The 14,997-nt window shown below is 58.0% G+C and overlaps 1 protein-coding gene across 4 annotated transcripts in view; it reads left to right on the forward strand.

The window, feature by feature from the left end:
* The window catches only part of SORCS2 (sortilin related VPS10 domain containing receptor 2), a 422,409-nt gene that overhangs the window by 356,792 nt on the left and 50,620 nt on the right, over nucleotides 1–14,997 (forward strand). For all 4 annotated transcript variants that reach the window (XM_059165935.1, XM_059165939.1, XM_059165918.1 and 1 more), the window contains exons 5-8: nucleotides 1,337–1,410; nucleotides 6,098–6,162; nucleotides 9,712–9,830; nucleotides 13,806–13,895. In XM_059165935.1, coding sequence (XP_059021918.1) covers nucleotides 1,337–1,410; nucleotides 6,098–6,162; nucleotides 9,712–9,830; nucleotides 13,806–13,895 — 348 coding nt within the window. The remainder of the gene's footprint in view (nucleotides 1–1,336; nucleotides 1,411–6,097; nucleotides 6,163–9,711; nucleotides 9,831–13,805; nucleotides 13,896–14,997) is intronic.

Consider the following 14,997-nt stretch of genomic DNA (forward strand, 5'->3'; position numbering starts at 1 on the left):
GGTCATGCAGCTGGGTCGCACAGACTGTGGAGTCCATCGTGAGCTACGGCTACGGGACCCCATGATCTCTCAAGCCACGGACTCACCCCTGCAAAACATACCATCTTCTCAGGGAAACTGAGGCAGCACAGCACCTGCCAGACAGGGCTCAGGGGAACTAGGTCTTCTCTGTCCCCAAGCACAGCAGTCCTCTCAGCTGGGGAGTGGCCACCGAGTGTCCCCGCCCAGCCCTGCCTCTGCCACAGAATGCTTGGGTCTCTGGGCTCCGTGTGGGCTGTGTAGGATTTCCGTATGTGTCCTGCTTCATGGGCGTACAGATCCCTTAACACCCCCACGGCCTACGCTGCTCTCAGGAATGGAGGGGACGTTTCAGCGTTCCCACAAACCCACCCCCACCCCCCAGCCAGGGAGGGTGGCAAAGGAAATTTGGCAAAACCACCAATGAAAGATGCCTTGGGACTTGGACTGTAGACCTGCCCAGAACCCAGCTCAGGGAAGGGGGTGGGCAGCATTAGTTCTTGCCCCCAGGCTGACTCAGGGCCCAGCTGGAGGGAGATGAGGGGAGGGGCAGACGGGGCACCTGTGTTCTGGGAGCCCTGCAGCCCCACAAGGACCTCATCCTACCAGCTGCACGCAGCCCGGAGGTCTCCGCAGGGCTGGACGTGTGTCCTGCGGGGTCCAGCATATATGAGAGATGTTGCAAAGTCAGGAGGGCCTGCAGCCTCTCTCAGCCTGGCCTGGTGGGCTGCTTCTATTGCTGGAGGGACCCACAATGCTCCATCTGTTTCTGGCGTCCAGCGTAGTGACCGGCCAAGTCCCTGCATTACACTGTGCTCTCTGCAGGCATAACTCCCGCCTGTCAACACGCGACAGTATCCCAGTACCCATGACCGAGTTCCCTCAGCTGTGGCTCTCCTCTCCAAGGTGGGCGCGGGCAGCAAGGGGTCAGGGACAGGCTGTCACGGTGCTTTTTACAGGCTATTTAACATCACACTGCCCTGTGCCCAGGGACACTGGTGTGGCAAGCACAGACCCCCACCCCCAGGCTCCCACAGCCCTGCCTCGGGACTCAGCGCACAGGGGGCTGATCCTGACCATTCCCAGCCCAGGCCTGGCTTGGGGATCTGCCTGGCCAGTGTCCCTCAGTTCCTACCAGCAGGTCTGGGGGGCAAGAGTGGCTCTTCTTGGAGCTCCTCTGCTTGACCCTTGGCCTCTCAGAGGTGTGGGTGTGGGGCCTGCCTGGGGCATATTCATCGTCCAGGAGGGGTCACTCCAGCTCAGAAGAGGCTCATCCTCAAGGCATGACCAGACTTCTGTTTCTCTTCTCTCTGCCAAGCTCTATGTGTCATCGGACCTGGGGAAGAAGTGGACGCTTCTGCGGGAGCGAGTGACCAAAGACCATGTGTTCTGGTAAGAGCCTCCCCACAATGGGGACCCCCCCAACCTTGAGGGCGGGGGCTCCCCTTTCCTCCCCCACAGCCCCCAGCTTAGGGCTCCCCACCTTCTCCTGCCTCTGATCCCAGCCATGGACCTCCTCACCCCAGGGGGACCTCCAGGTGCTCTTTCCACTCTGCCGGGAACTTAGGAAATGGTGGAGAGGCGGGGCTCGCCGTCCCAGGTCACCTGTGCACCTGTGACCCAGCTGTGCAACCTGATGCGGGCTGGTCCCTCTCTGAGCTCCTGCTTCCTCCAGGGTGCAAGCAGGAGCCAAGTACCTCAAACTGGCATGTGCCCAGCACACAGTAGGCCCACCACCTGTCTCCCCTCCCCACCTGCTCTCCTCCCCCTCCCCGCTCCCCTGCCTCCCCCTCCTCTCTGGCCTCCTCCTCACCACCCCTGCCTCTCCCTCCCCAGCACACCTGCCTCCCGCTCCTCACCTCTCCTGCCTCCTCCTCCCGCCTTCCCTACCTCCCCCTTCTCACCTTCCCTGCCTCCCCCTCCTCACCAGCCCTTCTCTCTCCCTCCTCACCTGCTCTCCTTCTCTCCCCCACACACCCTCTCCCTCTCCCCTCTACATGTCCCTTCCCCAACTCCCCTGCCACTCCCTCCTCCTCACCATCTCTGCCCTCTCCCCTCCTCCCCTCCCTCCCTCCTTCTTACCCCTCCCCTTTCATCCTCCCCACCTCCCCTGCCTCCCCTTTACCACCCCTACCTCCCCTCCTTCACCTCCCCTCCTTCTCTAAACCCCTTCCCTCCCTTCTTACCCCTCCTTTCTCCTCCCTACCTCCACTTCCTTCTCCTCCTCACACCCCTCTCTCCCCCTCTTCACCACCCTGCCTCGTCCACCTCACCACTCCTGCCCCCCACTCCTCACACCTACCCTCTCCCCTCACTTTCCCCCTCCCCCCTCCACACCTTCCCTCCCTCCCTCTTTCCTACCCCTTGCCCTTCTTCCTCCCCACCTCCTCTGCCTCCCCACTCCTGCCCCAGGTCCTAACTCAGCCCCTGACTAGCTGCCCCCCTCCCACACAGCCTCCCCTACCCCATGCTTCCTCCACCCCTACCTGCCTTGGCCCCACTCCCCCGCCCGATCCAGTGCCCGGGCTCTCCTCCCACACTTGGGCTATCTCTTGGGAGCCACTCAGTGATCCATCTGAGCCATGTTCTAGACTCTCTGCCTCAGTGGGGAGACTCTGGTGCTCAAGACTGGTCAGTGGTCAAGTCTGGTCAAGCTGCGTGAGTGAGGCCCGTGCGGGCTGAGTGCTGGAGGGCAGCGCCGTGGAGGGCGTGGAAGCCGGGAGTCCCGCTGGCTCAGGGCCCCCATTTGCCGGTTGCCGACCATGGCCATGGTCCCTTCTTCTGCCCAAACTGCCCCTGGAGAGACGTGGCTTCCACACATGTTCTTCCAACCAAATGGCTCTTTCTAGCACATGAGCACACCTGCACACGTGCGTGCACACACACTCCTAGCCTTTCCCTTTCTCACCTCATTTGTAGGACAGACTATGCACTGGCCTTCTCACTGTGCCACAGTCCTGTCTCTTCAGCAGAGAAGCCCCGTGGAAGGAGCTCTCCTTTCCCTCCCGTGCTCCGTGTGTCTCACAAGGAGTTCGTTTCCTGGTTTATGGCCTCGAGGCCGGAGGGAAGCCCGCCGGGAAGCCCGCCTCACTAACTGGAGTATTAGCGGCTGGCCTGTGGGACTTCTGTGGGGGGTGGCTGGCTTCCGCCACATGGCCACCTGTGGGAGGGCCGTATTCCTTACTTGGCACCCCGAGTGCCTCATCCATCACTGGCCTTGTCACTGATGTCAGCTGTGGCCACCCCAGGGCCCCCAGGAGGTGGGGAAGGCCAAGGAGGGGCCATTTCCCAACAGCCAGGGCCTGAGAGGTTGGCAGAGTGGCGAAGCGCAGCCGTGCATCTGTCCCCAGCGGGACAGGTGCTCGGGGATCTCTCAGGCCCGGGAGGCAAACCTGCCACAGTTACTGCAAGGTAAATTGGCACTAATTCATACATGTTTTTATCTTGCGTAAATCAAATTATTTCTCCCCCAAGTTTCTCAAATTGCCCTGAGTTGTTATGTGTGAGAGATTATCAGGCCGGACACTTGGCCCCTGGGGCCCGGGAACCTCTCCTGGAATGCAGTGACAGGCAGCCGCGGGCCCCCCTCTTCCAAGCAGTGAATAACGCTGTTTTGACAGCGTTTCTAGGGCGCTCTTTGTCCTTGATCTGACAGCAGGAATTGCCAAAGCCTGCGTTCTGTCTGAGGTTTGGACCCCTTCATGCTTTGGGAGGCTGAACAGCAAGTGAGCTCATTAGCGTGGTCTTGGGGGCCCCTGTGGGAGCAGCCCGGGGGCGGGAGGCCCGCTGCGTTCTGGGCCCACCAGGGGCACCTGCTCACTGCCTTCCCTGTGGTGTCTCAGTGGGCCTGGAACAAAACCAGAACATTCTCCTCTGGGAGTGGCCACATCATGGATGCTGACCATCTACCAGGCACCAGACCCGGGGTCTGCATGCATTATCTTCTCAGACCCTGGTCGTCTTTCCCTCATGTGACAGCAGGGGAGACTGAGGCTCAGGGAGGCCAAGGCACAGTTCTGGGGTCCTGCCGTCCATAAGCAGCAGCCCAGGACCATGACTGTCTCTGTCTGGGGTGGGGGCATGCTATTGGCTACACATCTGGGTCTGTTTCTCTGCTGGGGCCTGAGCAGACCCACAAAGCCTCAGCCTTCCTCTCCCATCAGCTCAGCGCCTGTCCAGGTGTGGGACAAGTGGCAGGGCCTTGGCAGTGGAGGTTGGGTGAGGAGAGACCTCACCCCACTCCCCGCCCGGTGCAGAGTCCTTGAGGGTTTATAAGATCTGGTGGTATTCAGCAGGGGTGAGAGCTAACGGCCCTTGTCCCCGGAGCACTGAGGTCTCCAGAGATCTGCCTGCCCGGGACTCGTCTCATGCATCTGCTATTTCTAAGCAGTACACCAAGGAGCTTCCCCACAGGCCATCTTTGGGGACCCCAACAAACCAGAAGGCATGGGGGTCAACACTGTGTCCTTCCCTGCAGGGAGCTGGGCTCTAGCTGTGTGGCTGGACACCCAGCCTTGAGTGGTCTTCAGAACCCATGACCAAAGGTGTCTGGGGAGGGACCCCTACCCGCTGGGCCCCTGCCTGGTCCAGGACCTGGTGTGGGCTCCTGGAGTTCGGGTTGTGGGGATGTTCCAATGGGAGAGCCAGAGAGTTGGGGGGTGGGTAGAGCCCTGCTAAGGGGAGGCAATTGCAGACTGAGGGGTGAGTGAGTGAGTCTGTGCAGGAGTGAGTGGGTGAGTGAGGGAATGAGGGAATGAGGGAGTGAATGAGTGAGAGTGAGGAAGGGAATGAATAAATGCATGCAAGTGAGTCAGCCAATAAATTAATGTGTGAATGAGGGAGGTGGTAAAGGAGGGAGCGAGGGAGTCAGGGAGGGAATGAATGAATGAATGAATGAATGAATGAGGGAACGAATGAGGGATGGAATAAATGAATTAGGGAGTGAGGGAGGGGGTCAGTGAATGAAGGAGGGAGGGAATAAGGGAAATAATGAATGGATGAGGGAGGGATGGAGGGAATTCGTGAGGGAGAGAGGGAGGGGATGGGTGAGGCAGTGAAGGAGCCGGCCGGTGTGCCTACTGCACCCTGCAAATGACCGGCAGTCACACTAAAACCCCACCAGCGGCTGAAGACCAGTCAGTGCCCCTGATCAAGGGAACAATGCCACTTTATTCAGTAAAGAGAGACAACGGTCAGGCAGGAGACCTTGCTCCTGGGAGTGCACAGGAGTTCACAAGAGCCTGAAGCAAACCTCACCTTGAAATAGACCTGGGGGCCTCGTGGCTGGTGCCACCGGATTGGAGCACCAGTGGACGGCAGCGCCCCCACCCCCCGCCAGGGTCTTCTCACTTAGAGAGTGTGTCCTTGATCTCTGAGGTGCCAGGCTCTGTGCTGGGTGGGTGCTGGGTGCCGGGGGTCCCCGAGGCTGTCGGCCCTGTCCCTGCCTTCCCCACAAGTGGAGACCCAAGGATGTGCCTTCGTCTATTCTCCTCGGCTCTTGTGGAAGGCTCCCGTGGGCAGCCACAAGCCCCCTTGCATCCTGGGCGCTGCCTGAGCCCTGGGCCCACATAGGCAAGGGAGGAGCCGGCACCATGGTGGGTGGTGGGCAGGGAGCAGCGTGGTGGAGGCAAGGGAGCCGGGTGTGAGTCGGGGCTCTGCCTGTAGAGCTGTGTGCCCCTGGGTGGGGGTCGGGGGCCGTTTGGCTCCTCTGAGCCTCAGTGTCCTAATTTGCAAGTTCAAGGTGATATTCCCAAGGCCCACCTAGTCTCCTCGGAGTATTTGTATCACCAACAAAACAGAACAAAAGCAGCCATGGTCAAGAGGCAAGGAATGTGAAGGCCTTTGGTAAAGGGGAGTCTTTTATAAAGAGTACCACAAAAAGAAGAATACCAAGCGAACCTCAAGTTCTGGCTACCTCCCCAGGAGCAGGTGGGGAGGACTGTGCTCTCACACCCACAGAGTAAGAGTGGCTCCAGCTGCGGGAGACCTGGTAGCTACCTGGGACTCAGGGACTGACATAGGAACTGGGAGAGGGGCTTGGGACTCGGTCCAGCGCTGACCCCCACATACTCTCTTCCAGGGCCGTGTCTGGGGTGGACGCCGACCCTGACTTGGTCCACATGGAAGCCCAGGACCTCGGAGGAGGTAATCCGGAAGGGGTGTGGGCACCCAGTGTCCCCTGGTGTCCTTATATGCCCTCGTTCCTTTCCTGAGCTGGCCCTGCAGAGCTGACCTCGCTATGTTATGATGTGGTGTAACTTTTGATGTGCTTGTTTTCCAGCTGGGGGTAAATTGAAGTCAAGGAGCTCGACTCCACTGGAAAAGTCCATTAAGAGGGTGATTTGTTTCGGCCCCTGAGCACTAAGTGTTTCCTGCTCTCTCTGCCCCCACCCTTGCTAGTGAGTGTGGAGGCCTCTGATGGCTTCCCCTTTAATGAGGCAGGTCCACCCCAACCCAGCTGGCTTAATGCCAGAATGCGCCCAGGGGCCTGATATGCTATGAGAAAGATCTTCTGTGCTCCTGACAGAGGAGCACCGGCCCTAGAACTATGGAATATTCTAGAACCATGGTGTCTTCCAGGATATCAGAGCCCACTATTCAGCAAGGGCTTACTGAGTCCCCTGTGGACCAGGGCTAGTGCTGACCCTGCCGGGGACACAGGTGAACAAGGCACAGCCCTGCCCTTTGCCTGGTTGGGGAGGGTTGGATGCCATCTACACTGCAGAAGCCACGGGAGCAAGGAGGGGAGGAGTGCAGAGCGGGTGCCATGCCAGTGATCTCACTGCTCTGACTGCAGAACCCCGCAGCTGGGGACGTTAAGCCTCCCCCTGCTGGGCTTCTCTCCGAGTGAACCTCTGTACGTTCACATTTAACAAATAAATGGTGGGAGTTGACAAGTGCCAAGCGGCAGAGCTCTCTGGCTAGGACATACTAGGTGGGAGGCAGACTGAGGGCCAGGCCGTGGAGAGACCGGCTGAGCACAGAGCAGTGGCGTCAGCTCTCAACCTGCCACGGGCCAGCTGCCCGACCCTGGGATGTCACCTCTCCTCCCTGCTCCCCGGTGTCCTCATCTGGGAAAAGGGTCAGTGCACACGTGGCGCTCAGTGTGGAGACGTCACGGGGGAGGGCTCAGTGCTACTGGAGTGAAGCTGCAGCTGGGGCCCCTTAACCTTCTCAGCTCTTTCTAGGATCTACTGTCCTGCTGGGAGGGGAGGTGGGTGTTACAGTCGCTTCTGCTTCCCCACAACAAGGCTCAGAGGGGTTCCGGGCTGGCTGCACTCACAGGGTTGTAGGCCAGTAGAGACCACAGCTCCCACTGTGCTCCACCCACAAATCTGAGATCGTCCCAGGGTGATATGGGGACTGACCCCCCCCAACCCAGGACTCAAGGCAGCAATGACGGGTGTGGTTGTCTCTCGGGATATCCCCACATCCAGCGAGGAGAGGGGACAAGCCGGCATCCTGGATGAGGGGAGCCATTTTCACCCAGTGGTGATGTCTCACTACCTGCCCTCTTCAGGGGGAGGAGGCCTTAGCCCCAGACTCCCCAGAACCGACGTGCCACTGGAGTGGTGTCCCCTCGACCAAAGACCACATGTGCCCCTGCTTCCTGACTTGTGGTACCCCCACCCCAGCCTGGGAGCCCCGTTAGAGTCCAGTCCAGCACACTCAGGGACATGGTGCCCGGACCTTCTGGTCCTTCCTCCAGTTGTCACTCACCTACCCCAGCCAGCCTGAGCCATTCAGTCACTCCCCATGCTCCCTGGCTCTCACCCCTACTTGGGAGCGCTCACCCCAGCCCTCCTTCTTGGGTTTCTTGTTGTTCTTGGACCACCTCCCCTGCCTCTCACCTTCTCAGTGCCTGGGCTGCCATCACAGCTCTGCACACCGCCCCACGCCTGGAGCCCTATGGGGACAGGGTGAGGTTTGACTGATTCACCTCCATGTCCCCGGCAGAGCTGCCATGTGACGCAGCACATGACCAAATGCCTGCTGCCCTGAGCAGTCGCAGGGTCCCTGTGAGCGAGTGAATGAAGGAGTGAGCGAGGGAATGAACGAGTGGGTGAATGAGTGAGAAAATGAATGGGGTGAATGAATGAATGAGTCAGTGAGTGAGGGGGTGAATGAGCGAATTAATGAATAAGTGAGTAAATGAACACATGAGTGAGCGAGGGAGGGAGTGAGTGAAAGACTGAGTGAATGAGTGAGTGAGTTAATTAGTAAGTGAATGAGCGGGTGAATGAGTGAATTAATGAATAAGTGAGGGAATGAACAAATGAATGAGTGAGTGGGTGAATGAATAAGTGAATGAGTGGTGTATGAGTAAGAAAGTGAATGGAGTGAATCAATGAGTGAGTCAATTGGTGAGTGGATGAATGAGTGAATGAATGAGTGAATGAATGAATGAGTGAGTGAGGAATGACTGAGTGAGTGGGTGAGCCAGTGAACAGGTGCGTGAGCAGATGGTTGACCTTGAATCGGGCCTGGGCAAGTCTGCCCACCGCGTGCCCAGCAGGCGAGCCCAGGACAGGAGAGTCCATGCTGAGTGCAGGGAGTGGCCAGGCTGTTTGTCAGCGAGGTGGCCAGGGTTCAGGTGTGAGTGGGCGGTGGCACGGCCGTGCTGACCGTAGGCCCCCTGCATGCCGCTCTCCCTAGATCTTCACCAAGTTGTTTTACCGCAGAGCCCCCGAGATGGAGATTATCCTGCCCCTGAACAAGGGCGCGGGTCTTCTCGCCCTGAGGCGGCCCCTGGGCACTGTCCACACTGTCCAGTCATCCAGGGCCGTGGGCAGGACGTGCTCCGAAGGTGCTGACGACCTGGAGTGCCTTCGTGGGCTCCTTTGCTGCCAGGGTTAAACCCTGCTGCGGCCCTGCAAGCTGGGAGGGGTCACTTCCTGTGGCATGTAGGCTCACCCCCCACCTGGCAATTTCGCTGGATCTCCCAAACCCTGGAAAAATAGGGCTTGAAGTAAAAACAGTGGCTGCCTGCGAACTGTGCATTCCATTTTGCCTGGCTATAAATACTTATAAAAGAATGGAAGTGTATTCCCTAAAGTTAGTGTCCCACCCACAGTATGCCTGGGTCCGTCAGAGGTCCCTCTCCCAGCAAGACAGAGCTTGCGTATGAGACGAGATGAGATGTGAAATCTGATGTGAGAGTGCACTGAAGGGGGACGGGATCCTCTGCTCACATCCCGGCTCTCACTGGCATGACTTTGACCCAGGGTCGGCAGCCCTTCCCCATCAAGGGCCAGCTGCTGGATGCTTCCAGCCTGGAGGCCTCTGCCATTGCTGCAGGAGATCGACTGTCTCTGACCCCCAGAGGAGCAGGCACACAGCTGTGTGCCCGTGAACCTCTGTTTACAAGCAGCTGGAGGCTGGCCAGGCGACCCTGCTGTAGGCACGTTACCTGACCTCTCTTGCCTTAGTTTCACCATCCAGAGGATGGGACCACGGTAGGGTCGTCCCAAGGATTAAAAGCACCTCCGCTGAGTGCTCCTGGCACGTCACCGCCATTGCTTGGCGGCAGGTGCCATCCCAGGGCTGGTCCTTTGAGCCTCAGCCCCACAGCAGGATCCGGCCAAGGCCAGAGCGGGCCTGCGTTTCTCGGCGTCTGAGGCTGCCGGGCTGCTCCTGCAGCCAGAGCCGGAGTGCGTGAGAGTCACACGTTGTGCTGGCTCTCATCACCTGCAGGGTTTTGCTATGTCACCTGCCAGATCTACAACTGCTCCGAGAAGACTCTGACGGCTCCATTCCCGGGCCCCATCGACCAAGGCTCTCTGACCGTGCAGGACAATTACATCTTCTTCAAGGTCAGGTTGCTTCTGGGCCCCTCGGGATGGGCAGTGGGCAGTCGGGAGGGCAAGCCACACAGGGGAAGCGGAACTCGCTGTTTGACTTTAAAGCGCTGATTTGTTGGTGTTTTCCCCCGCCCGGGGCATGGTGGCCGCAGGTCACCTGCAAGGCTGGCAAACCCACTACCTCGAGTCAGGGAGGGACCTCCCCTAGCTCGGAGTCCCTGAGCCCGAGCCGTTTGCTCTGTTTGGTTTCACTGACTTTGGAACTGATAGGGGTTGTCTCTGGTCATTGCCCTCGGTGGCCAGGTAGCAGCTGAGCAGAGCCCAGCACCCAGGACTCTACTGCCTGTGCACACAGGTCCTCAGGTCCCAGTTGGGACCACTCGTAAAAGACACAGGGTCTGACCATTCGGAAACCCCAGTGAATAGCTGCTCATACCACTTCTTGATGACTTCCATGGATGGTGAGCTCACTCACTCCTTCCCAAAAGCCTAGTGCTCTCCTGGAGAGCTCGGATCTTTAGAAAGTTCATTCTGACACTGAGAGAACATTTCCTTTGCTTCTGTCGGGGGCCCCTGTCCTGCCCTCTGGGACCCCATGAGACAAGTCCAAAAGCTCCTATGGAGAAGGCTCCACACCACTCCTAGCCCCTCCTTGGCCCTCAGGGCTGTTCTATTAGCCCAGCTGCCCTGTCCACCTGCAGAATACACCAGGATCTCCTGGGAAACTGACAGGGGCTTCCCAGCCCATTAGAGCAGGCCAGCCAAGAAGATCTTGTCCCTGTTCTTCTTTGACCTCTCTGATGTCCCATGATTTCCAGTCTCTTCTGTGTGATTACCTCCTCTGGTCCCTGTCCCTCAAATGCCCATGTCTCTTTCTCCACCTGTGCTGCCAAGGCTTACTCACATGCTGCCTCCTCCAGGGAGCCTTCCCTGACTTCCACCTCTATCTCCTTCAGGTCCACTGGCACAGCTAGTCCTTTGCCTTCCTTGGTCACAGCCAGGCCACAGGTGTCATCCTCTATTGTCTACATTAGTCTCTACATGCAGGGTGTGAGCTCTATGTACATATTTAGAGGGAGGATGTGTGCCGGGGACCTGGGGGGCAGCTTGGTCAGAGGTGACTGACTGTAGTAGGGTGGAGTGTGGGAGAGATGGGGCACCTATAAGGATGCAGGGTGCTCTGTGATTGGGCATCTGGTAAGTCTGATCTGGAAGGACCCAGGCTTGCCAAGGTCACAGACAGGGTGGGATAAGACATGGCCCCGCTCACTGCTGCTGAGACGGATGCCTGGTCATTGCTGGGGTTTGCCCTGTGTGTGCTCAGACGGGGCTGCCATTTGTGCTTGGCTTTGTCTCCATCCTCATGGCCACGGTGGCCTGGTCTGACCTTGGACACGCCCTACCCTGTGAATGCGGGCTGCCCCCAGCCTTGACTCATGCCATCAGGGGCTACGGGTATCCATCAGACCCCTGTCCTGAGTTGGTTCCCAGCTTTCTCAACAACTGCCCAGAAAAGTTGTTCCTGCAGCCCGGCTTAGAGGTTGCCCAGGGGCTGCCTTGCTGCAGACTCTTACCTTGGGCGGGTTCCCTAGAGCCCATGGTCAGCCCTGGGACCAGTCCTGCCTCTGCCTGCCCTCCTTCCCTCCCCTCCCTCCTGGTCCTTGGAGGACCCCGGCGCAGAGCCCACTAGCTTCTCCCACCACTCCGCCCACCAACGAAGTGTGTGATGAACATAAAAGTTCACTTCCCGGGCCCCCAGCCAAGGCACTGAGCAGCTCGTGATGCTGGTTCATTTGCTAAAACCATGCTGTGGGCCGGGGATGGGACCTTAGCCTCCAGAAAGAAGGGTCTGGGCCTCGGGGGACAAGGGTGACACAAGTGAGGGTCTAACTCTACAGGTGCCCCCGGCTGGCTTTGGGAAGAGGCATCATTCTGCCTCTGAGCCTTACTGTGCTGACCTATCAAATGGGCCTGACTGGTCCTGGCTGCCCAGAGGCTCAGATGGACGCCAGCTGTGTTCCCGACCCGGGAGAGGCCCTGTGGGGTCTGGTAGAGGACCTGCCGCTCAGGGAAGCAGTGCCACGGGTCAGCCTTTTAGACCTGCTCCTACTGGTCAGTGGCCCAGTAGGAGGTTGGCGGTTCTCGAGACGCGAGTGCCATGCAGGCTGGCTCCCCCATGAAGGGGTTGCTGCATTCAGCACGACCCGTTTCCCCAGGCACAGGTCACATTTGCATCTCAGGGATGGCGGTGTTTCTGCTCGTACCCCCTCTAGCCTCAGGCCTGAACCGCAAGCCCCCTCGGCCTGTGGCCTACCCATAGCAAGGCTGGCTCTTTGGGAAAGGTTTGCTGGCCTCCTTCTTCCTGTGCCACCGGCTGCCTGCACCCCCAGCTCCTGGCAGGAATGGACCCGGCTGGCCCTGGCTGGCTGAGCATCCCTGCAGGACTCCCCAGAGAACGTGATCTTGTCGAGGCTGAGTCTGGGAGGGCTGCTGACCCTTCTGCACCATCCGAGGACCTCATCTGCTGGCAGACGGGGCTCTGAGAAGGGGCACTGACTTCCTCATCCACCCTCTCCAGCATCCTCCCTAACCTGCTAAACAGGTCTTTCTCTGGGCTTCGTGACTCTTCCTTCTGAGGATGGAGCATGCCCTCTCCTCCAGGAAGTCTGCCTGGCCTCTCCCACCCCAGGGTACTCTCTCTGAGCTCCAGGACCCCTGTGCTTCCCCCATCCTGACACCGCCTGCTCGGGGGACCCGAAGGCCAGACCACCACAGACCTCACAGCCCCTGCCCTTGGAATGGAAATACCTATAGAAACCTGGTCAGCCCTGTAATCACGATGCTTTGCACACCGTGGGCCTGTGGTAGTTCATTGATTTGTAGTAACAACAGTTCCTACCGGGGCCTCGTGCCCCAGTGCTAATCTCCACAACTGCCCCACTGCTTTGCCTCTGTTCTTGTCCTCCCCACTTACGGGGGGATACTGAGTCTCTGAAAACTCTCCCAAGGCCACATGGCTCTGGTGGTGGCACTGGAACCTGAGCCCAGGCCATGATGCGTGATGGCCCAAGCTCTTAAGCCTGGCACTGCGTTGCTGTGCACATATGTGTGTACACACACACACACGTATGCACACACACGTATGCACACACACGTACATGTGTGTGCGCAGCATGACTCGGGCTCATACACTTGTGCATAGAGTTCACCTCCATGTGCCTCCACACAGCAGACACACATGTGCGAGGTTATGTGTTCACACTCACACCGTGTGGTCCCCACACCCACACACATGCACATACATGGGGAGATGCAGACGTCACCCATCGTCTTCCTGCTGGGCGGCCGCCCTCTCCCAGCCCATTTGCTGCCCTCACCCCTCTCCTCCCATTCTCTTCTCCTCGCCCTGTTCAAGAGAGAGCCACCGTGATCACCGTCGGTGATCACGCACAGGAGACAAGCAACTCATCTCTGTGCTCGATATTCTCTTTACAACAGAAGTGATCACAGTTTGTGGAGCTGGTTGTTGGAGTCCAGAGGAATGGCACTCAGGAAAGAGCTGCCACGTGGACCATCTCAGCACGGGTCACCCCTCATTTTGATTCTCATGCTTTGTGGTTTGATGGTTGTTTTTGGTGGCTTGAGCTTAACTTTGGCTCGTCTCTTTCTCCACCCCATACTCTCCCCAGGATAATTCCTGGGGAGGAGAACTTCCCCACCTTATTCTATAACCTGGGTATAGGGAAATGGGTGCCAAGAGAGCATGGGGATGGAGGTTGGTTCTAACAGAGAAATGTAGCAGGGGAGGGGTGTTTGGTGTGGGGCTTTGAAGGGTGAGTAGGAGTTTGTCCATTTTGGGCAGAGCAGGTCTAAGCAAAGTAAAAGGACGTTCTCACCAGCTGAAATACAATTTCTAGTTTTTCATTCATGAAGACCTGGCTTGAATGGAACCTAGCTTCTTAAAAAGGTGTTTTTCTTTGCTGTTAGGCAACTTCAACCAATCGGACCAAATACTACATCTCTTATCGTCGCAGTGAATTTGTCCTGATGAAGCTGCCAAAGTACGCACTGCCAAAGGTACGAGTTGTTTCCCCGTACCACCTGACCCTGGGGCCTGAACCTGCACTGACTCATGCCTGGCTCCATCTGGTCATCAGGACTTTACCGCACTCTCCCCTCAGCCCAGTCAGCCTCTACTCCAAACCCCGGCACATGTGATGTTTCAATAGTCTCTTATGAGGGCCTCTTCAGGCTGGTCCAGCCCTTAGTTTCCATCTTGCACCCCGTTCCCCTCCTTTCTGATACTCAGGGTGCTGGTGAGCCCCTGTATCCATCTCTTGCTTTCATCTGGAGTTTGCATGTGTGAGGCACTTCTTGTTTTGTTCACCTCTGCATTCCAGTTGCCCCAATCTGGCAACAGTGCCTAGTAGGTGCTCAGTTAATGTTATTTCTTTCCCCTTTGCTGGGCAGGCAGAGAAGGGGGTCGGGGGTTGCCCAGGCCATGCCCCAGGCCTACCTTGGGACCAAACTCTACAGTGCCCTCCCTGCTGATGATGTTCCCAGGTCCCAAAAGAGGTGATGGACATTCAGGGAGGCTGAGTAACCTGTCTGGGGTCACACAGCTAGTTAAGAACCAAAGTTGGTATGAGACCAGCCTCATACCACATCTTCCACCAGAGGACCTTGGATGGCCCACTTCCCAGAGCTCCATCCTATGTGCTTATGATTGAGAAGCACAGATGGGAGCAGCCCTTCCTCCTCCACATATTTATTGAGCATCAAATATAAGCTGGGAAGCATGCTAGGGTCTGAGGCTAATAGCTGTCAATCATATATCCCGGTACCTGCCCTTGGGGGGTTTCTAGCAAGGAAGCAGGCAGAAAACCAAGTAGACAGAAAAACATATGACATGATCTCAGGTTGTACTTTGCCTGGTGAGGGATAGAGGGGCAGAGGCGAAGGCTAATGGGATGGGGGGATGTCCCCCAGGGGGCAATTCCTCTGAAGTCGGAAGGTTATAGGAAAGCTGTGCAGGTGGAGGTCTGGGCTTGTGCAAAGGGCCTGGGGCAGGAAGGAGCCTGGCTGCAAAGCAGCGGGTGGGGGTGGAGAGAAGAAATCTTTGCTCTGGGTCCTGCTGGGCCAGGGGCCATGTGCTATTATAAAAGCCCACCACACCCGC

The sequence above is a fragment of the Mustela lutreola genome, chromosome 1 (assembly GCF_030435805.1).
Source record: "Mustela lutreola isolate mMusLut2 chromosome 1, mMusLut2.pri, whole genome shotgun sequence".
Classification (NCBI taxonomy): domain Eukaryota; kingdom Metazoa; phylum Chordata; class Mammalia; order Carnivora; family Mustelidae; genus Mustela; species Mustela lutreola.